Here is a 23988-nt window from a genome sequence, read left to right as displayed (position 1 = left end):
TTGGTGTGCAAATTTTGAGTTGCCGGGATTATTATACAGAGCTTGAGCTGTCAATGCTCTTTTTCCACTCAACTTTTTAATCTCTAGGCTTGCAGGAACAGTGTCTCTTCACCTTTTGAAGCCAAATAGTGTAATTTACAGATTCAAAGCTGCCCTAGAAGTTAAGGAGCTTTAAGTAGTATGTTTTAGATCAGTAATCTGCAATACATGACTCGCACCACTTTTTACAGCTTGGGATGAGATTCTTATACTGTCACAACAAAGAAGAAAATTCTGGCCAAGGTCTTTTCCTGTTAAATTTAAATTGTTGTAGGAGGTTCTCGTTTATCTGCTGTGCAATTTATACCAGATCCACAAATCATTAGAACAGACACTTTGATCTTAAGTGTCCTTCATTGTTTCTCGAAACATTAAGAATAAAATAAATAAAAGCCTGTCATATTATTTGGTTCTCTATCCTCCCTAAAAAAAAAAAGCTGTATGTTTAATATATTACATTTTTATAACTATAATGGGCAAGATATTTTTTTTCTCCATGCAGAAAAAAAAGTAGAATGAACAGCACTATCCTACAGGTATGTGTATTTATTCAGATCCAAACCCCAGTATTTTCAACTCAGCATATCCCCAGATAAACAAGCATAGGGTTGCAGCCATGAATGATGGAACTCTCAGAAACCTACTGATGGCAGGAAACAATAAGTTGTGCAACAATAATAAACAAAATCTAACACAGAATTGATAGTCTTACTTTCCAAACTTTCCAAACAAATTGCTTCATCTTTATCAATTACTTTACCAAGCCAAATACCAAAGAAAAATATTCAAATTATTTTCTGCCGCCTATACATTTCTATACTGATACTTTATGAACACATTCTCATTTTCAACTGCCTCCTGACTTATACAACCCCAGCGAATTCCTCCTCCCAGAGAGACCTTCCATTATATCTTCTGGAAATAGCAATAAAATTGCAATCCATCAAATCCACAGAGCTCCCATAAAATAAATTATCTGAACACTTACTTTAGAAGAGAAATCACTGATGGCAACTATCTTCCTGCAGGAAAGGGGTAGACATTTACGTGCACATGGAGAGGTTTTTACTGTGCTTTCTTTGTTGCTCATAAACTGACAGGAAACAATATTTACTTTCTAGAGCAATCTGCATTAAAGCCATTAGTTTTTAAAAATAGGCTCATTAGAAAGAAATATAAGGCCGTAACTATACTTAATCTTCCCTTCAAACTGACCTTCTGACTCTGAATACTGCAAGACAAATTTTGTGCTAATGAATGGCCAAGTGGGCAGCCTTGTATCAGAGCTTATACATTGCATGACCATATCTGCTCATATTCACACCACCCATCACTGAAAATTGAATACAGGAACCCCAAGAATGGAAGAAGAGTTTGGATTTGATATCCCACTTTATTACTACCCAAAGGAGTCTCAAAGCAGCTAACATTCTCCTTTCCCTTCCTCCCCCACAACAAACACTCTGTGAGGTGGGTGGGGCTGAGAGACTTCAGAGAAGTGTGACTAGCCCAAGGTCACCCAGCAGCTGCATGTGGAGGAGCAGAGACACGAACCCGGTTCCCCAGATTACGAGTCTACCGCTCTTAACCACTACACCACACTACACTCCCTGCTGAGATACACTATGTCTCCATCCTCTTCCAGTTTCGCCTTGTATCACTGCTATTCTCATCATACTATTCTCTCCTTGTCTGTTGTAATATATTATGCTCTGAAGAAAAGTGTATTGGGGGGGGGGGGACTCATGGTTTTTTTCCACCTCACTTTAATAGGAAGTTCAATGGAAATTTGCCAGTAATGTGATTGCTGAATGCTTCAGGTTTGCCTTTTTATTTTTGGAAGTGATACATGCAAGTTTATTGAACTAAATGTTTGTTGACTCCTTATCTTTAAAAAAAGATCAATTATTTGTGAGCATGTGTGACAGAGACCTGGTTGGATGAAGCAGATGGGCCTGTCCTCACCGCTGCTTGTCCACCAGGTTTCTCTTATGCACAGCAACCCAGGCCATCTGGGCGGGGAGGGGGGGTTGCAGTGATTTTTAGGAAGTCATTAGTTTGCACCGGGCGTCCGATTGGCAGGACCAGGTTTTCGGAGTGCATGTTCTGGAAGTTGGGCAATAGGGGCAGTACAGGATTCCTTTTGGTGTACCGACCTCCCCGCTCCACCAAGGATTCCCTGTCCGAGCTGCTTCAGGTCGTGTCGGATGTGCTCCTGGAGACAGCTAGCTTAGTTGTCTTAGGGGATTTTAACATTCATGCCGACACGACCTTACAAGGAGCCGCTCGGGACTTCGTGGACAGCATGGCCTCCATGGGGCTGTCCCTGAATAAGTCTGGCCCAACTCATAGCCGCGGACATGCCTTGGACCTGTTGTTTGCCTCTATGGATGTTGGTGATCTGACACTAAGTAAAAGTGAAACCAACGAAGTGCCATGGTCAGATCACTACCTGGTCAACTGGACTTCTTCGCGACCCTTCCCCTCTGCAGGGAGGTGGGACCTATTCGGATGGTCCGCCCCCGCCACTTAATGGATCCAAATGGTTTCCAGAGAGTGGTAGGGGATGTTTTATCCCATGTTGACGGCCTTTCAGCCGATTCCCTTGTGGCCCGCTGGAATGTGGAGTTAACCAGGGCTATTGACTGTTTGGCTCCGAAGCGCCCTCTCCGATTGCATGGAGCCCGGAAAGCCCCTTGGTTTTCCCCGGAGCTGAGGGCGATGAAACAGTCGTTGAGACGGCTAGAGCGCCGGTGGCGGAAAACGCATTCTGAATCCGACCGAACACGGGCTAGAGCTCAACTTCGAGCCTACCAAGTGGCAGTGGCGACGGGAAAGAAGACTTTCTTCACCGTTTCTATCGCATCTGCGGAAAACAGCAGCAGGAGACTGTTCCAGGTGGTTCGTAATCTATCCGAACCACCTTCGTCATCGGGGCCTGGTAGGGACCCCAATATCTCCTGTAATGCTTTTGCAGAGTTTTTTGCAGATAAAGTCGCTCAGATTCGGGAAGAGGTAGACTCCACCGTGGGAGCAGGGCCGGGGCGGGGGAGTGCTAGAGTCCTGTCTAGTCAGGTTGTGTGGGATCAATTTCAATCTGTTACCTCCGAGGATGTGGACAGGCTGCTTGGACGAGCCTACCAAGTGGCAGTGCTGACGGCAAAGAAGACTTTCTTCACCGTTTCTATCGCGTCTGCAGAAAACAGCAGCAGGAGACTGTTCCAGGTGGTTCGTAATCTATCCGAACCACCTTCGTCATCGGGGCCTGGTAGAGACCCCAATATCTCCTGTAATGCTTTTGCAAAGTTTTTTGCAGATAAAGTCGCTCAGATTCGGGAAGAGGTAGACTCCACCGTGGGAGCAGGGCCGGGGCGGGGGAGTGCTAGAGTCCTGTCTAGTCAAGTTGTGTGGGATCAATTTCAATCTGTTACCTCCGAGGATGTGGACAGGCTGCTTGGACGAGTGAAACCAACCACCTGTCTCCTTGATCCCTGCCCATCCTGGCTTATAAAAGCTAGCCGGGAAGGGCTGGGCGATGGGCTCCGCGGGTTGGTGAATGCTTCTCTCTGTGAGGGAGCCTTCCCAGACCCGCTGAAAGAGGCGGTTATTAAACCGCTTCTTAAAAAACCATCTTTAGATGCAGCCAATATGGCCAACTATCGCCCAGTCTCAAATCTTCCATTCTTGGGCAAGGTGATTGAGCGAGCGGTTGCTGAACAACTCCAAGCACGCCTGGAAGAAGCAGACCATTTGGATCCCTTCCAGTCGGGGTTCAGGCCTCATCATGGGGCTGAAACTGCCTTGGTCGCACTGGTCGATGATCTCCGGCGGGCTAGGGACAAAGGTAAGAGCTGTTTCCTGGTCCTGCTGGATCTCTCAGCGGCTTTTGATACCATCGACCATAACATCCTTCTGGACCGTCTAGAGGGTTTGGGAGCTGGGGGCACTGTTATACAGTGGTTCCGCTCCTTCCTTCTGGGCCGTGTTCAGAAAGTGGTGGTGGGGGAGGATTTTTCTAATCCTCTTGGCACCTTTGTTAATATATATTCCAATTGGCATAAAGCTAGAAAGGTATAATGCACATGAATTGCAAGCATGTTTTGAACATGATTTTTATATAATTCCATAAAATTTTATACTATTTTAGTTACCTGATTCAAATTGATAAGACAGACAGACAGACAGACAGACAGACAGATCACAATAACAGCATGGCACCTGAATAACTGATTAAATATTTTGGTATTTTTATTCTTTTCTACAATTTTTGTTGTTGTTTTTCCTTTGGTGCTTTCTCTTCCTCTTTCTGTTTTAGTTTCTTTTATCTTATTGTATTAGGAAAAAGCTTTAATAAAATCTTATTTTAAAAATAGTTTTCTGTTGTGGAAGATAAAGTTCAGTAAACAGTTCTGGACTTAGATACAGTTATATACAGCTACATACAAGTACAAAGTATCTCCATTGCTCCAAATAAACTCCTGAAATTCAAAACATAATACTAGACAAATAACACTAACAGACTGATGACTCACATACTAACTAACTGAGCTGACGTACATTAATCACAGATATAGTTGAGGCACTGGGCCATTATCATCACAACTGGCTTGTGCCTGACCTTGCACCTGTGAGTAGCTCATCCATAGTGATTTATACTCCATGAAGGAAATTAAACTCTTCTTATGTCTTGTTACTCCAGCATCCCTTTAGTTTAAAAAAACAGAGAAACAAAGGGAGCTAGTGTAGTGAAACAAGGGGAACAAAATGGAGGAGGGGGAGGGGGGAGAGAGAAAGCCTTCCTTGCTTTTCCTGTCCCCTTCTGCCCTTCCATTTTCCTTTTCTATTCTGTCTCCCTTGCTTCACTCACAGCAGCTTTCCTCCCCATTGCACTTTGTCCTATTTTACCTTCCTTTTCTGTACCTCTGTACCACATAGTCCTGCTCAAGTACTGTGCTGCATGTGCAGCTATCTCTTGATGGGCAGGCTCCTGCCTTTGTAAGAGAGCAGCTTCGGTCTCCAGCTGTAACCCAAGCTGCAAAAGGGACAGAGGAAGAGGTCAGTGGAATGGAAAGAGGAGGAATGTTGTGTTTGTGTGTTTTTTTTGGGGGGGGGGAGATAGATGAGTACTTGCCCGGATGGAGGATAGAAAGGCATATGCAAGTATCAAGGAACTTTCTCAGGGAGGAGGTACCACTGCTGCTTCAAGCAAGCAGGCAGGCGGCAAGGAGGCGGGCATGGCATCCAGATCCATATCTACTGCCCTTTCCAGAGTGCTGCCTCAGAAAGTATTCCTCATGGTAGGCCAATGCTAAGATGGATGCATAAACAATGCTTTCTTTATCTTGTGAACTGCCCTGAGATCTCCGGATGAAGGCCAGTTTATAGATTAAATAAATAATAATAAATACTGTAATTTCTGATAAATAATGCTTATTGATTTGATAGGAAATGGTCTGCCATGTTCTACTGTTTCTTCCAGTCAGTCATTGTCATCATCCATGTCATACATTAGATAGATGATAGATAGATAGATAGATAGATAGATAGATAGATAGATAGATGATAGATAGATAGATAAGTTATAGGGTGAGTGACAGAGGTTGCTCTGGCATCTCTCTGCATTTATTTTTAAATTAAAAAGGACATATTAAAGTACTGCTGAATGCAGACATCCAGTAAAACTAGTACATAGAACACTTGCCTTACAATCGTTTTCAGGCTTCCCCAGGATTCAATGCCTTGCATTTGCACACTCCCCAGATCTCTATTACATTTATGTTTCAATATAGCCAGGACTGACAGGGCAGAAAGGGATCCAGTCTGCTGTCTCTAAGCAGCTTCTTTTTGCTCTCAAGAGGCACAGAAACATCTCTTTTAGAAGCATGCCCCCAGACACTTTCCAGCTCTCAGTGGTCCAGGGCAGTTTTTCTTCTCTTAATCTCCTACGTTCTTTTCCAGGTAGTTTCACTGTCCACAAACCTCTGTGCAATTAAAGAGACTGGCACAAGGACACAAAAACCCTGCAGCAGTGAACAAAAGATAATTAGAACTTCACAGTTCCAAAAGGTCTTGCAGACTCATGTGCACAGTCTTTCTACTGGGACAAGAGATCAAAGCCGATAGCAACCTTGTGTAATGATTAAGATTTAATGCTAAGGCTATGAAAATACCACAAAAATTTTATGGAATATTAAAAACAGCTACTCAAATCACTCCCCCCTCCACAAAAAACCCACTCCCCTTTATATTGATGAGGAAGAAAACACAATTTTATTTTAATTAAGATGAGCCATCTTCTCTGCCCTTTTCAAACTGATGAGATGTTCATCATTTTTAATGTGTGTGTGCTAATTATTGCAAGTTTTAAATGAGGCAATGGATTAAGTCCCCAACAATTTTATTTGTCCTACAAATTCTCCCCTGAGCAAGTCAGCAAGACTAAAGTAGATCCCTTTCTGGTCCATTCATGCCACATCTAGAAGGTTCCACTAGGGCCACAAATAAATGCAGCTATATTTTGCAATGCCTTAAGGAGCTTCATTCCAGATTTAGAAATAATAGAATAATGGGGGATACGTGTTTGGATTCCAGTGCAAGGAGAAGAACATCTACCTATTTAAAACATTAATATCCTACCTTTACTCAAGGCAGCCAACAATAAAGTACATCAAAATTTCAAAAAGCACCAGAACGGGAGGGGAAACAGCAATGAAGCAGCCATTAAAACAATCTGGCATCTTCTAGCAAGTAAAAACAATGCAGCAAGTTGAAAACAAATTTTAAAAGCATCTTTCAAAAAGTGTTCATGGCTCAAAAGCTCTCCTAAGCATGCTAGTTGGCATGAGGCTGCACTGATACCATTTGTTTACTGTGGGACTATACAGTATATCAGTATGAACAGCCTCTCTGAAATGGTGACAAAGAATACACAGCAATTTTGCATCCAAGCTCCCACTTATGAGTGAGCTGAAGACACATTTCTGCACATGAAGAAAAGTTTGCTGCCTACCTGCAGCTCAGTAGTAAAGCACCTGCCTTGCATGCAGAAGGCCCCAAGTTCAAGCCCCAGCATCTCCAAGTAGGCCTGGCACAGACCCTTCTCTGAAATCCTAGAGGGCTGCTGCCAGTTTGTAGAGACAGCACTGGGCTAGATAAGAATATAAGAGCCTGCTGAATAGGCCAGTGGCCCATCTAGTTCAGCATCCTGTTCTCACCAGAGCCTATGAGATGCCTATGAGAAGCAAGCAAGCAGGACCTGAGCACAGGAGTCCACATCCTGAGGTTTCAAGGAACTGGTAATCTCAGTCATAACACTTAGCATTCTACTTAATGATTGCAAATTAGAGGTTTATTTCTTCTTTGTCAATCACACAGCGATACCTTTGCATATACAGTAAACTGTCCTTATATAGCATGTGCTTCAAAACTGCCTTTTCAATGTCACTTATTAACAATATCAAGGAACAGACAGACTACTCAGCAAGCTGGGTCTATTAACAATTATTTATGCTCCACATTCCATAAAATTGCCCATGATGATTTCAATAGAAAAAATATAGCTTGGGAAAATGAGTAGGAAATAGATGTGATTGTTTACAAATTGAACATGCAGTGTGGGGGTGTGGATGCACTCTCAACAACAGGTATTGCATGGGCCTAATACTACTCCCTCTCTCCCATACTGGTTTTGGCTTTTGAAAAGCTGTTTGTTTTTCAAATTCTAACTGAGTACACTGCATAGGTCAAATAATTCAATAGGAAAGTGCTATTTGATTTGACTGGACTCAAATACAGTTGAGCTATTTTTACTAAGCATGCAATGAGAGCGGTTTCATCCATATGTGCTATAATTAATCTTACTTCTTGCATAGCCAGTCTCCACCATGCACTCCATCAACCCAGTCTCCATCATGCACTGAGGAGAGCAGGGCTGCACTGCACAGGCAGATCTATAAAACAGAAAATTGGCTAAGGGAAACAGCCCACTAAAATAATACCCACATTATGATTGGCTCTGTTCACATCAAAACTAACTCGAATGTAATGTGCACATTTTTTGGCCAAATTACATTGTGAAAATTGAGGTGTGCAATAGATTCAAAGGCACATTAAATTCACATGAATACAGTAGATGCCCTAGCTTGATTGCCTCTTGCATCTGGAGATGAACCCCATTATATGCACTCTTTAATTACATGTGCTATTGGGGTGTGGGGAGGGGGGGGGTGTTGTGGTGGCTTGGAGAAATGACTAATTGCACTAAGGTGACTGACAGCATAATCTAATGTATGACTATAAAGTTCCTCAGAGTTCAATTAGACTTGTTCTCAAATGTAGGATTACAGCTTCAGTTTTAGAAACTTGGAACTATTTGAAACCAAAAGTAGACTGCCTGAAATATAAACTCCATTATCTGGGTTTCTTAAATATCCAAATAAGACAGTAAATGTCCTCTTGGTGTTCCAATCCTATGAACATCTTCCATTTTCATTTTAATCAGTTTATGCAAAATAGATCAAATGGCTTTAAAGTTCATCATATGCAAGTTTGTTTATTTGTTTATTTATTTTTATGCAATTTCTTTTATTTTTGATGCTATTTCACAATTTAATAATACTACTCGACTTTGTTAATTAACAAACCAAGTGATTTGTTTCAGGGCTTGTCCACACTTCCACTTGCCCTCTGCCTAGAATTCATGAGTCTGAGCAGTTTTCAACTTGCCCCATGCTTTCTAGGTATGGGTCTGGGGGGGTTTGCTTTTGTCCCACCACTTTCCCCTGGAAAGCCCAAACTTTAGCAGAAAATCAGAGCAAACATCAATCTGGATAAAACCCAATTGATGTTTGATCTGATTCAGCAGTTTTCCTGGGGGAAAACCAAGAGTGTGGATGGCCCCTCAGTTACAACCTTGAGTCTGTGGTTTTGTGCATTAAGCTTTATTCCCTGTTCCGCTGGGTTGCTGCTGAGGAAATCTGAACATCAACTGGGGGAATCCAATGTATGTTAAAGCACTGACCAGGATTTGGTGTGCACTGTTCCCAGATTGGATTTTGAAATTACAAAGGCCATTGCATATGTCCCTTCCATTCCTTCCCTGACGTCCTGCTCCCCTAAGGTGTGCCCTGTTGTTGTTTAGTCGTTTAGTCGTGTCCGACTCTTCGTGACCCCATGGACCATAGCACGCCAGGCACTCCTGTCTTGCACTGCCTCCCGCAGTTTGGTCAAACTCATGTTCGTAGCTTCGAGAACACTGTCCAACCATCTTGTCTTCTGACGTCCCCTTCTCCTAGTGCCCTCAATCTTTCCCAACATCAGGGTCTTTTCCAAGGATTCTTCTCTTCTCATGAGGTGGCCAAAGTATTGGAGCCTCAGCTTCACGATCTGTCCTTCCAGGGAGCACTCAGGGCTGATTTCCTTAAGAATGGATAGGTTTGATCTTCTTGCAGTCCATGGGACTCTCAAGAGTCTCCTCCAGCACCACAATTCAAAAGCATCAATTCTTCGGCGATCAGCCTTCTTTATGGTCCAGCTCTCACTTCCATAACATCACTACTGGGAAAACCATAGCTTTAACTATACGGACCATAGCTTTAACTATATGTCCCTTCCATTCCTTCCCTGACGTCCTGCTCCCCTAAGGTGCCCTATTATCAGCTTAATAGCTGATGTATTGTTGTCTTCTTTTTATAATATACTTTTCATTCTCTCTTCACAAAAGAGCCACACAGTGAGTAAATAAAATACTAATATTTTAAATGAGATGCATGATGTAATAGCCTGTATAGGACAACAGCACTATTGCAAATCCTTTGTAACCATGACAACAAAGTCTGAACATACTGTTTCACATTAGAGGAACCTCACCTGTGTTCTTTCTCATCCACTTTACACAGCTTTACAACTACAGCTTGTTGTGTAAGCACTGGTATTTTAAGCCCTGCATTCTAGCTTAGGCCACTACGTAAGGAAGTTACAGGTCATTAGTAAACATTATTAACCTCATGGGGAGGAAGCAATGTCAGATTTACTCATCTGAAATCAGTGCAGAAATGTACAAATGTGAACAGAAATGCAGCAATTATAGGAACATGAATAAATAAGGTAAGCAGAAACAAATAAATTCATACGCCTTTACTGCTCTCGCTCATATTTAACTGTCAGTTCATTAGAGCTGTCCAGGCAGGTCTCATTCTAATTCAGGTGTTGCTTTACAACATAGAGGAACTTGGTCATTTCAGCACTCTGGTTAGCTCCAGGACTCAGTTTGCAGCTTCAGGATTATCTACTCTCAGAGACCCCATTTCACCTTTGAGACAGCATGTTCCACTTCCTAATCTTGTACTGTGTACAACCCTTCCTCGATTTTCCCATCCTACATTCCAAATATGAACTTTCCATGCAAATTTCGGAGGCAACGTGCCAGTAAACCCAATGGGGAAAATGGCTCTGATTTTGTCAACTACCTTAAATGTTCCTTAAAAGAAAAGGCCAAGTGGAATCAAAGAATAAAAGCAAGACTTTTAAAGAATGAACATCAGAAGCCAGGCATGTAACTTTTTAGTCTTCTCTTTACTGTTGTAAGTCTCTTCTATTATGCAGTCATCTGTGGTGCTGTGGTCTAAACCACAGAGCCTAGAGCTTGCTGATTGGAAGGTCAGTGGTTCAAATCCCCGCGATGGGGTGAACTCCCCTTGCTCGGTCCCAGCTCCTGCCAACCTAGCAGTTCGAAAGCAGATCAAAGTGCAAGTAGATAAACAGGTACTGCTCCGGCAGGAAGGTAAACGGCATTTCCGTGCGCTGCTCTGGTTTTGTCAGAAGCGGCTTAGTCATGCTGGCCACATGACCAGGAAAAACTATGTGGATAAACGTCAGCTCCCTCGGCCAGCAAAGCAAGATGAGCACCACAACCCCAGAGTTGTTCGTGACTGGACAGTCAGGGGTCCTTTACCTTTACCTTTTTACTAGTTGGAACACAAATGGCTTATTTTGCTTTCATTGATGTCTGGGTTTAGAGAAATACTACCATTTACTAAATGGCAAATTAAACTTAAGAGAATGATTGCAACTGATATCTGAATGGAGAAGACCCATTGCTTTTACATTTCAAAAACACTGGCTGGAATAAGTAGGCATCATTCCTCAATGTCTCATAATTCTAAGATTCTTTTAAATCTTTAAACTTTGGCTCTCCCTATGTTGCTGTACTCCAACTCACATCAGCAAAACCCAGCATGGCCAATGGTGAGGGATGATGTGAGTTGTAGTTCAACAACATCTGGAGGACTTCAGATGCCCCACCCCTGCTTTAAATCCACATATTTGTCTGGCAGAAAAGGAATGGCTATATCCTTTCTCTTTCTCAAGGTTATTCCTAGTGGTTGTCACCTATTTTTTTGGATGTTACTTGCTTACATGCAGGCTTACATCAAGAACAGTTATCCCACCTCATGGGTGGATCACCCCTCTGGTGTTATTGATGACTGAGTCTGCTGATTAGATACCATTAAAAAAATTCTCCTATGCTTTTAAACTCCTGAACCATCTTAAATGAGTCCTCAGAGTGCTAAACTGACCCTGACTTCCTACATCAGGAATGGGAAAACTGCGACCCTAATTCTGGAACCCCAAGTTGCACTGCTGGATAAATCTCAGATATTTTCAATAAATAAAGGAAGCAATAGTGATGTCAACAAACTTAGAATGTTAAGTTTCACAGTTTAATTTTAATACAGTGGTACCTCAGTTTACAAACACAATTGGTTCCGGATGTCTGTACTTAACCTGAAGCGTACTTAACCTGAAGCGAACTTTCCCATTGAAAGTAATGGAAAGTGGATTAGTCCGTTCCAGACGGGTCTGCAGAGTACTCAACCTGAAGCGTACTTAACCCGAAGTATGAGTGTAATTGGTTGTGGAAGTCCGTACTTAACCTGAAGCATACTTAATCTGAAGCGAACTTTCCCATTGAAAGTAATGGAAAGTGGATTAATCCGTTCCAGGCGGGTCCACGGAGTACTTAAACTGAAAGTACTCAACGCGAAGTGTACTTAAACCGAGGTATGACTGTATAGACATTGCTCATGTTTTTCTAAAACTAATTGGAAAATGAGGCAGCCTTAATTCTCTCTGTCTCTCTCTCTGTCTCTCTCTCTCTCTGTCTCTCTCTCTGTCTCTCTCTCTGTGTGTGTGTGTGTGTGTGTGTGTGTGTGTGTGTGTGTGTGTGTGTAACAGCAGTGTTGCCTTCTTTTGCTGCTCATTCACTAAAAGTAATGAGGTATGTGTCACAAATATTACTCTGCTCTTTGGTATACTGAGAATTAGTTATCTATGTATACGCTTGACTTCTGTTCCTCAAGCAGGAAAATCCTCATGAGTACTAGAGGGTCTTCCAGAGCACAAATGATCAAAAAGCATCTTCATCTATCTCATCCGCTCCAGGCACAGAATACAGCAGTCAAGGGTACTTCAAATCCAGAGGCTGCTTCTACAGCTGATTGCTTGGGTAAGCAGATTTCAAATTCATTGGCATTCTTGCCATGTAGGTGTGGATTTCAAGCTGCACTGACAGCATCCTTTGGTCACAAACCAAAGTTTGCATCCTTTCACTGCAAACTTCAAAGTCAATTGATTACATAAGAGTGCAATGCGTTTTCTGTGTGATGCTGAACCAAAGGAAATCAGGAGGGATGCAACTGACCTTGTGCGATATACTTCAGTACCTCAGGAATTTCCAGGGAAAAGAAGCGAGAAAGTGTGAATTCTCATGAGTGGGCTGCTGAATGGCAATTCCTTTCAGGACAATTTAAGATCATGTATACTATTTATTACGACAACTAAAGCAATGCACATTCTTGGCTACATTAAAAACAAAAAAAGCCTCTATGTTCTTCTATTTGATTCTAAATCTAAATAGTTACAGTAGTCTTACATCAATTGGGCAACACATTTTTAAAGTAAGCAGAACGCTGGCAGCAATTCTAGATTGGTTGTATGAAATATAGTGCTCAGTTTAAAAAAATAAAAACTGTGGTGTTCACATTTGTTTCAGTAAGTGCTCACAAACCATATAGCAACTGTGAAGCTAGAACTAGAGCAAGAATGAGGAACCTGTAGTTCTCTAATTGTTGCTGGACTGCAAGCCCCATCATCCCTGACCACTGGCCATGCTGGCTAGAGCTGATGGCAGTTGGAGTCCAACCACATATGTGGTTGGCTTCATTTCCCCCAATTTGGAGTAAGTTAATTACAGGACTGTCATCTTTTTATAAAATGTACATGGATGTGTGCAGTACAAATAACTAAGTGATATTAATTAACCAGATGCTAGATACAGCCAATAAGAAGGGTGTGGTTTTGAACTAGCCTCAAAGTGACTTTCAACAGATTTCAATAATATTTGAAACCAAGGCAATATTTAAAAGCCACCCCCAAACTGCGGCCCTCCAGATGTTTTGGCCTACAACTCCCATGATCCCTAGCTAACAGGACCAGTGGCCGGGAAGATGGGAATTGTAGTCCAAAACATCTGGAGGGCCGAAGTTTGGGGATGCGTATATTAATCACTACCCTTGCCCGGTCAGCTGTCCCCTCCCTGCTACTTTTTATCAGCAATGAGGAGCAAGGAGCAAGAGCTTGGCCAAACTAAGCACCTTGTCCATATCTTCTAACTTTGAAAGATAGCTGGACTACATAGTGCTCTGCATGCCTCTTGAGATTCATCTCCTGTAACAGCAGTGTCAAGGTCCTGGCAGGTGCAAGTGATTTGTTCCTCAAAATGTTTTGTAAATGAGTCACAGAGAGCTACCACTGGTTCTACCACCTACTTTGGACCAGATTGTAAAAGGCCCCAAACTACCCAGAAAATTACTGCCAGACAGCATGGTGAGGATGCACTGGAGGCAGCAAGGTATGCTTTCTTTATTGGCTTCACCGTTACTGAGTAAACTTGAGAATAAGCACTCGCCAGTGTTTGATTGCATTTGTCCGTAGTTTTCCTCCACTTGTGTTCAAGCCATCTCCCATCTTGTTTCAATGCCCTGAGTTCTGGAGTACACAAAGGAGCCAAGCAGACTATATGAAGCTCAGGGGTGATCATGTTATCAATGGCCCAAAGCCATTCTCATGTTATACAAATTGGCCAGGGTTTCAACAGGAGCACCAGTCATATCAGCCAGAAAATCTTCCAGAGCTGCCTGGAAGACAATTGGATCCATCACCCTCCAAGAAGCGACCATCCTAACAAGTCCCCTGCCTTTGCAGAAGGTAAAAGATGCTGAAAGCCCAGGGCCGGCTCGTCGTAGACCCCCGGTGGCGCAGGGCACCATGGCGCCGGCCCGCCAGGAGGGCGCTGCGAGCTGCGCCCACCCGCTGGCCGGCCGGCCCATCGGGCTGGGAAACGGGGCGGGAGGGTGCCGGAGAGATCGCGTTGTGCCATCCCGCCCGCCACGCAGCAGCGCCGCACCCACCCATCCACCGCGCTGGGAAACGGGGCGGGAGGGCACCGGAGAGATCCGGCGCACCATGGCGACAGGGGTGCTTAAGACGGTGCTGTGAAAGCCTAAATCGACCCAGCAACAGTAGCTGGACTGAAGTGCTCCTTCAAGCAAGGAGTGGGGAATCAAGCACTCCCACAGCCACTGTTTCTTTGACCAACCTGGTTTTTCCCTTTCTGCAGTGTTCTTCCAACAAACCCTTAGGTCTCAGGTCAGTAGAAAAGGCCAAAGCATATTCCCTTCAGTTCTGCAGACCCAGGGCTACTCCCATCCCTGCCTGGAAACACATGGAAGGTGTCAGATTCCTAGTAATTTCTGTTCATATAGCTTTGTTGCCATCATTGACCATCACTATACCATACCTGCCAAGTCCTGGACTGCAAAATCTGGGACCGGCAGCCGCGTGACACTGGAAGTTGCATAGACACAACTTCCGGTGTCGCTTTGCCCATCTATGGGCACCGAAAATGGCCGGCGCCAACACCGGAAGTCGCGTCTACGCATGTCCGAAAGTGCGTAGATGCAACTTCCGGTGTCACTTTGCCCATCTATGGGCACCGAAAAGGGCTGGCGCCGATACCGGAAGTTGTGTCTACGCACTTCTGGACATGCGTAGATGCGACTTCCGGCGCCGACCATTTTGGTGCCCATAGATGGGCAAAGCAGGAAAAAAATGTTCGCCAGCAGGAGGGGAATAAGGGGACGAACTGATATGGGGGACCACCGGGAAACGGTACGAAAAAACAGGGGTTTCCTGGGGGAAATGGGGTACTTGGCAGCTATGCACTATACTCACTTAGGGCTGATGGTGCCTGTGAAACCAACAGCAGTTATCCACAGATTACGTCTGTGCTATCATTATAAGCTAATGATTCTGTGTGCCTTGCTCCTGTTTATGGTTTTGGTCTACTACAAGGCATAAGTACCCAGGCAGCCCTCTTAATTGGGAAAGCAGGGACAGGATGAAGGGCAATTCTACATGCCATTGGCTGATCTCATCATCACATGGAAAACTGACAACATTGTAGGGAAGGAAAGACAAGGAAATGATGGTCATGACCTTGTCCAATTAAAGAAGAAAAAAGCCATTTGAATTTTAACGTAAGCTGTTGTTTTGCTTCATTTTTATAGAAAAATGCTATTTAATTCCCACAGGTATGCAAAGCTGTAACACTTAATCATCAGAGGTTTTTCTCCCTGAATAAAATAACCCACACATTTTGTATTTTGCTTTATGAGATAAATTCACACATTAGTGTCATCTTGTCAAGTTCTTCTCCAAGGTGTTCAGAGGTGGAAGACAATCTAAACACTGACAGACGAGTTCTTCAGGATTGCAGATGCAAGAGCTTGGAGGGGAAATGTTTAAAAGCACTGCGATGACCATCACAAGTGTGTGGGTGCAACAAGATCTCCATGTTGCCACATCAATCCACTCATGGAGAATCTAGTTAGCACTGAATATACAATTACCCCAAGCCAAGAAAGTAATCAGACCAAACTCTCTTTCCCCTCCCTGCTCCCCCCCTCCACTGCAACTCACTTCACCTAGTGCTTATCAATAAATATGAAGCACTGTTCATTTCAGCAACAGAAGAACCTGATAACACAAACAATTGCTAAATAGCTGAGCTGTTTTGAGCACAGACTCAAAACAGTATACTGCTATTATGCCTTAATGAAATTAATTTGCGATCAGCTATGTGGTAGCAACAGGAGCTCAAACCTGTTGCTGCTGAAATGCATAGCAGTAACTAATAAAAGCAACATTGCAAGGCAAGACCATGGTTTTTGTCTTTTTGTTTTTTAAAAAAGTGCTTCATGGAATGGGAACACACATAAAATACACATCTCCTGAGTCCGACAAGGCTACAGCTGCAGCAGACTTTCAAGCATTCCCCTCTGTCTGTTCAGTGCTAGCAGGTGTCCTTTGAAGATAGAAAGCAGTATGAGTACTTTGCATCCAGCAAACTAGTTCTGCAGAGCACTTAAGCAAAAATATACTGCATTCATTGAGGACTTCTGGAAGTAGTTTTGCCTTCAAAGTCAGAAAAGGGAGAAGACTCTAAAATCTTATCCTTTATGTTTACATGTTTTGCATTTGTTATATTTTTACCAATGTTAAATAAATAACCATAAAGGTGAGAATGCCTCTTCCGAGATGGCACTGATGCTTTCCAGAGCTGCATATGGTGATGCATACATGAGTCACAGGAAGCATTGTCAGAGAAAAGATATCATGGTTTGGCTTAGCATTTCATCCAGGCTCTTGGTCAGCCAATAACAAAACCTTTGTTACAGTGGGTGGTTTGTCTGGTGTGAGTTTGACTTAGCATTACATGCAAACCAGGCCTATGTAAATCATCTCTTCATCCCAAATGAGTGGATCCAGCCCACCATTTTAGGGGTGGCTCAAAAAGGACTCTGGTAGAACTGTAGCTGAGTCAGTGTTGTTATATTATTTTAATTTGTATGCTGCGTTTCCACATAACTATGCCCTAAGTGGTGAGAAACACACAAACTGTAATACCTATCAATGCATCACTACAATAGACAGCCTGGTACAATTTCATTTAAAATCCAAATATAGCAAACCAACTAAACAATACTAACATTGTGAAATATTAAGTTCATTAGAAGGTTAGCAATGTTAGTTCCCGAAACGTTGACCAGTGCCCTGTGCTCATGAATTGCAATGTTTCCTGAAGTGATAAAAATGAGCAGTTTTTCCAAGCGCTGTCTAATTTGTTAGCAGCTGTTGCTTGACAAGCAGAGAAACACCTGATTTTCTTATGATTTTTTTTAATCATTGGAAATGAAAATGCAGGCATTAAAATTCAATTCAACAACCAATTATAGCAACCAATACAGTACAGTATTTTCAATACCACTAGCAAAATAGATAAATAAGGTTTTTAAATGGCTCTCACCAACCTGACTTCAGGTGGAAATGGTGGTTCTATAACTGAAGTGTTGGCATTTCAAGACTGAAAAATTGGGATGTAAAACCCTAGAAACTGGATTCATACATATCAGTTACTTTATACTTAATAGATAAAATATAGTGCAACCACAACAATCAGTAGATTTTTCAAATCACACCTATTGCTATACAGACTACCATAAAACCCACCACAGGGCTATGAAACTGAACACAGGTGACATTAGAAGGAAAATCCATTTCCCTTTGCCTCAATGGCAAACATAGCAGTCTTATGTTACAAACATATACCCTCTCACCTAGAAATAAGTCCCATTGAACTCAATGGTTCTTACTTCTGAGTAGATATGTATAGGATTAATAATAATTATTATTTATTTATTTATTTATTTATACCCCGCCCATCTGGCTGGGTTTCCCCAGCCACTCTGGGCGGCTTCCACCAGAATATTAAAATACAATAGTACTGTATATTAAACATTAAAAGCTTCCCTAAACAGGGCTGCCTTCAGATGTCTTCTAAAAGTCTGCACTGTTTAAAAGGATTGCACTGTTATTCAACCTTCTGCCAAGTATGACATACTGAGAAGCCTAAGTCAGCCAATAAAATGTCCTAACACCATCAACACAAACTAAACGGGATAGATTTTGCTGTTCAGACATCCATGAAAAGCAACCAGACTTCAATAGTAACTGCATTTCTTCATAGCTCTGCACACAGCAAATGGAACATATAGAAACAAGACTAGAAGAAACCATTCAAGGCCAACTTCCTCCTCAGCAGAAGGGTATTCCTAAAATATCACTGGTGAACACCTTACTTTTGCCACACAATGTCTCCTCTACAGCTACCCAATAAGTCTTTCTTTTAGAGCACGTAGCATTGGTGTTTGTGGTTTGTTTGTTTGTTTTACACAATGAAGATCAATTGACTTTCAACTGGTCAGTGTAATGATCTGTCAGAATCAAGGTTCACCATTATGGAGGGAGCCTCCACAGACACAAAGGTTCTCTGCTGTAGAAGTTAACTTTCATCCCACAAAGCAGACAGGAGAATTCACACAACATTGGGGACAGGTATAAACACACACCTCTGCTGCACCTGTATTCCCTCGTACTGTAATGTAATAACAGCTGTACAAGGCACCTATTAAAAACAGGAAGTATTCTTCCTCATCAAATTTGTAAATCATCCCAGGAAACATGAAACAGGAGGTGGCTATCCAATAGCTTAGTTATTCTATTTCCTTCAATTAAAGACCATTTTAAAAAAGCAAAAGCAACACATTTGATCATTCCACACATAATGCTAACAAGCATTAATTACATAGAAATGCAGTTTTCCCAGTTACCATCGGAAGAGTCTGGGAAGAGCAAATTGTCACTCTCACCGTGAGGAAGAACGTATTCAAACAAGGTCAGCACAAAGTTAACAATATTGCTTATTACAGGAGACATTTGGCACAGAGTCAGGGACGGAGGGAAAGCGAGGGTTTTTGACAACCAATTTGCCAGATAATTTCAAGACCCTTTGGAAGTCCGATTATCAGGTAGTAGCAATGAAAATCAGCTGCACAGAAACAGACTGATATGGAGCAATAAGGATACAAATAAAGACACAATTTTACACAGTGTTTTGGAAAGGTTAGAGCATTTCAAAAAATATATTTGTGGGGAAAGGGGATACTAATTTTAAAAGGCATTTAATTATCAAAAGTGAGTTTTTTACCTTTTTCTGATCTTCTAGCTTGTGGCTGAGCGGATTCCTTCCATGCCTGCTCATTTCTGAAGGTAAATCCATCACATCAGTTCCTTGTCCCTCAAAATGGAATTTGTACCTTGGAACAGCAAACTAATCCACAACGTATGGGTTACAGACACAGAGATGCACTGCTTTTTCCATCACACACCTTAGTGGAAATTCACCACTCCCAAGGAATGGTTTAAAAATCCAGTGACTGAGTAGAGGAAATAAATTTCACGATTCTCTCTTCGGACCTTCTGAATCAACATATCGTTCTTAAAAGACAATACATCCAAAGAGAAATGTTCATCCACTTCTTTAAGCTCCAAGTGCTATCTGTTGCTTCCTATACAAGCTTCCATTTTTAAAGGTTACATCCTGTCTGTGAATCTGTTGAAAAAGGAAAAAAAACATTTTATTATTCCTATATTTTTCTTTTTATATGTGGAAGAAGCTGGTTAACTGAGAAGCAAATTACCAGTAAAAATATAATACGCACAAAAGGTTTATTCAGTCATTTCCTCAACATATATACTGAGAAATGTCCCATCAAAGAGTCCAGTGGGGCTTATTTCCAACTAAGTGTGATTGCCCAGTTTTCCCTTTTCTCCAACACAATGTACTGAACAGCCTTTAAAGTAAATGCATTTATTGGAAGCCCCATTGGTCGATTTTGGATTAAGCTAGCAAGTGGCTGAAGAGGGGGTTTATCGCTTTGGAACTACAGATCTGGGGTCTTTACTTTTCCTTATTTGGATTAAGCCGACAAGTGGCTGAAGTATCTGGTCTTTTTGGGGTTTTATTGGATTTAACATGTGGATTAAGCCCACAAGTGGCTGAAGAGTTGCGGGACTTGGCTTCTTTGTTTCAGGTTTTAAGAAATAAAAGGGGAACTTGGCTGCTTGAGAGCTGAAGAAGGATTTTGTTAAAAAGGGACTGAACTAATGTAATTAAAAACTGTTGTTTCTCTGCCTTTGGGAGTGGAAAAGTACTGGAAGGCTGGGGATTGTAGAGTGTCAGACCCGGTGGCAGAAGGAACAATAGGTGAATTTGGGTCCTGGAATTGAGTATAGTGCCATCTAGGGGCGGATAGGGTACTGCAGGTTTATTGTAAGAATTTACTAGTACCGGTCCCCCTAGTGGTGAAGAGGGGAATTTCCCCTCTTTTTGATTTTTTTTTTTGCAGGAGAATGGCTGGCAAAGAAGAAAAGAAGGCAGCAGGAACACCAAAAGATAGAAGAGGCTCAAAACAAGAAGAAGTCAAGGATTTAGAAGCTTTATGGCAAAAAATTAAAGATGAATTTAAACATAGTGAACAACGAATGGATAAGAAATTGGGAGAGATTGATAAGAAGATTGAAGGAGCGGTGGGAGAATTATCGACTCAAATAAAAGATTTGTCGGTGAGATCCAAAACAATGGAAGAATCAATCAAGAAAACCCAAAAAGATGTAAAGGAGGTCAAAAAAGAGACAGATAAAGTGAAAGATAAAATGAAGAAAATGGACCGGGCACATGAACAAATGCTTGACAATTTAGCATTAATTGAAATGAAGCAAAGGCAATTGAATGTGAAACTGAGGGGCATCCCTGAAGAATCAGGGGAAGATATTAAATCAAGGATAATTGCTGAATTGGCAAAATGGATGGGAAAGACGGATGAAGAAGTGAGTCAGACAATTGTAAATGCATTTAGAATTAAAGTAAAATCAGCAAAGGCCAAAGCCAGGAAAGCGCCTGGTGATTGCGTGGTGATTTTCAACACAATGGAGATGAAAAATGAGATTTTAAGCCTGAGTTTCACCAATAAGCTAATCATCGGAGGCAAGTCTATAATCGTGTTTAAAGAAATTCCAGGAAGATTTTTGAAAAAACGCGACAATTATAAAGCAATGGTGGCCTTGCTTAGGAAAAATGGAATCCAACACAGATGGGAATACCCTGAAGGAATAATGTTTTTCTACAAAGAGAAAAGACATGTGCTGACAAGCATGCATGATATTGGGAAATTCTTGAGAAAATATGAAAAAATTTTGGGAGAGTTGACCCCGGATCTGGCTGTTCTAGCTGAAGCGACAGCAGAGGAAGAAGAAGAACCAAAACCACAAAGAAGAAGAAGAAAGAAAAAAGAAGAAGAAGAAAAATCAGAGGAAGAGGATCAGGGAAAAGAAGAAGAAGAGGATAAAGAGTCAGAGAGTGAAGAAGAAGAAGAGGATAAAAATTTAAGTAAGAAACCCGACCAAGACTAGATAAAATCTTTTCTTCCTGAAATTAGGAAGTAAAATGGCGTTGAAGATACATTCCTGGAATGTGAATGGCTTGAATAATAAAGTCAAAAGAAATAAAATTGATCATATTTTGAAGAAGAAAAATTTGGATATAATTTGCCTCCAGGAAACACATGTGGCGAAAAAACATAATTATATTCTTAAAAATAAAAGGTTGGGTAAAGAATTTATAAATTCGGCAGAAAATAAAAAGAGAGGAGTGGTTTTGTATATAAAGGACAAATTGGACCCGAATTTGATCTTTAAAGACGAAGATGGAAGAATGATAGCGGTCCAAATATCGACCCAAGGAGAAAAAATGTTGGTGGTGGGGATCTATGCGCCGAATGAAAATAAAGCTGAATTTTACAAGAATTTGGAGGAAAGGTTGATAGATTTCATGGATCAAAAGATAGTACTTATGGGCGATTTCAACGGAGTGACAGTACCAGAATTGGATAGGACAAAGAAAAGGAAGAATGAGGGTAAATTACCAAAATCCTTCTTTGAATTGGTAGAAAACCTGGGCCTAGTGGACATTTGGAGGTTAAAGCACCCTACGCTTAAACAGTTTACATTCTTCTCAGAACCAAATCAAAGTTCTGGAAGAATAGATCATATATGGATCTCCAAAGAACTAGTGCCCAGGGTGAGCAAAATAGAGATAATACCACGAACACTGTCAGATCATAACTCAATATTTATGGAAATGAAAAGCAAAGACCAGAATTCCTTTAGGTGGAGAATGAACGAAGAGCTTTTTGAAGACAAAGAGGTGGTGAAAAAAGCCAAGAATGTTCTGAAAGACTATTTTTACTGGAACTTACACAAAGACACTGGATTAGACATGGTATGGGATGCAAGTAAAGCAGTGATGAGAGGCTTTCTAATACAGCAAAACAGTTTTCTGAAACGAAAGAAAGAAAAGAAGAAGGAAGAAATTCTGAAATGTCTCATGGAAAATGAGAAAAACCTGATAGATAAACCAGAGAATCAACAGATCAAAAATAATATAAAGATGTTACAGACACAATTCTCTATGTTGATCAATCAGGAGATAGAGTGGAAAATAAAGCAGATGAGACAAAAGAATTTTGAATCAGCGAACAAAACAGGAAAACTGTTGGCTTGGCAATTAAGGAAGCGTCAAAATCAAAACGCGATAGTGAAGATAAATATGGAAGGAAAAGTAACCGAGGAACCAAAGGAAATAAAAAAAGCCTTTCAAAAATTCTATAAAGAGTTGTATTGCAAAAAGAAAGAAGAGGAGAAGAAGATCAGTGACTACTTAAGAAAATATGGATTGAAACAAATTCCAGAAGATGAAAGAAAGAAACTTAATAACAGGATAACAACACAAGAAATACACCAGGCAATAATGAGAATGAAATTAGGAAAAGCCCCAGGACCAGATGGATTATCAGCAAAATATTATAAAGTTTTAAATGGACAGTTGGTACCAATTTTAGAAGAAGTGATGAATGACATCCTTGCAGGAGGAAAGATCCCAAATACATGGAAGGAAGCATATATAACATTGATTCCAAAACCAGGAGCGGATGGCTTAGAAGTTAGAAATTACAGACCAATTTCTTTATTGAATAATGATTATAAGCTCTTTGCAGATATAATGTCCAAGAGATTAAAAGAAGCTTTGAACGAAATGATACATAAAGACCAAGCTGGTTTTCTTCCTGGCAGACAGTTAAAAGACAATGTTAGACATATTGTAGATGTAACAGAATATCTGGAAACCAAGATAGATAAGCCAGCAGTGTTAATGTTTGTGGACGCAGAGAAAGCATTTGACAATATATCTTGGCTGTTTATGAAGAAGAATTTGGAATCGATGGTTGGCAAAGATTCATTTTTGAATGGGATCGAGGCAATATATTCAGAACAAAAAGCAAGATTGATAATTAATAATACATTAACAGATTATTTTGACATCACAAAAGGAACCAGACAGGGCTGTCCTCTATCTCCTTTATTATTCATCATGGTCCTGGAAGTACTATTGAACAGACTAAGAGATCTTTCAACTATTAGAGGAATTAAAGTAGGCGCGAAACAATTCAAAGTGAAAGCCTTCGCGGATGACTTAGTCTTAACTCTAGAAAATCCTAATGAAAGTGTTGCAGAGGCTATAGAAGAAATGGAGAAATTTGGACAATTAGCAGGATTTAAACTAAATAGACAGAAAACCAAGGTCATGGCAATGAATATGACGAAAGAGGAAAAGCAAGAGATACATTTAAAATATGGTTTTGATGTGGCAAAAAAAGTAAAATACCTCGGAATATGGATGACAGCAAAGAATATTAATTTATACAGCGACAACTATGAACCAGTATGGAGAGAAATAAAGAAAGACCTGGAAAGGTGGACTAATATGAACATGTCATTCTTAGGAAGAATAGCAGCAATTAAGATGAACATTTTGCCCAAAATGTTATTCTTATTTCAAACTATACCTGTAGTGAAGGGTACAAGACAATTCCA

The 23988-nt window shown here is 41.3% G+C and overlaps 1 protein-coding gene across 2 annotated transcripts in view; it reads right to left on the bottom strand.

Annotated features, from left to right (window-relative positions):
- The window catches only part of NAV3 (neuron navigator 3), a 448025-nt gene that overhangs the window by 313994 nt on the left and 110043 nt on the right, over nucleotides 1-23988 (bottom strand). For both annotated transcript variants that reach the window (XM_035127692.3, XM_088676973.1), the window contains exon 2: nucleotides 19205-19609. In XM_035127692.3, the coding sequence (XP_034983583.3) occupies nucleotides 19205-19276 (72 nt within the window). In that variant the 5' untranslated portion in view covers nucleotides 19277-19609. The remainder of the gene's footprint in view (nucleotides 1-19204; nucleotides 19610-23988) is intronic.

The sequence above is a fragment of the Zootoca vivipara genome, chromosome 9 (assembly GCF_965207765.1).
Source record: "Zootoca vivipara chromosome 9, rZooViv2.hap1.1, whole genome shotgun sequence".
In the NCBI taxonomy this organism is placed as follows: Eukaryota; Metazoa; Chordata; class Lepidosauria; order Squamata; family Lacertidae; genus Zootoca; species Zootoca vivipara.
This window is presented reverse-complemented; position numbering and strand designations above follow the sequence as displayed.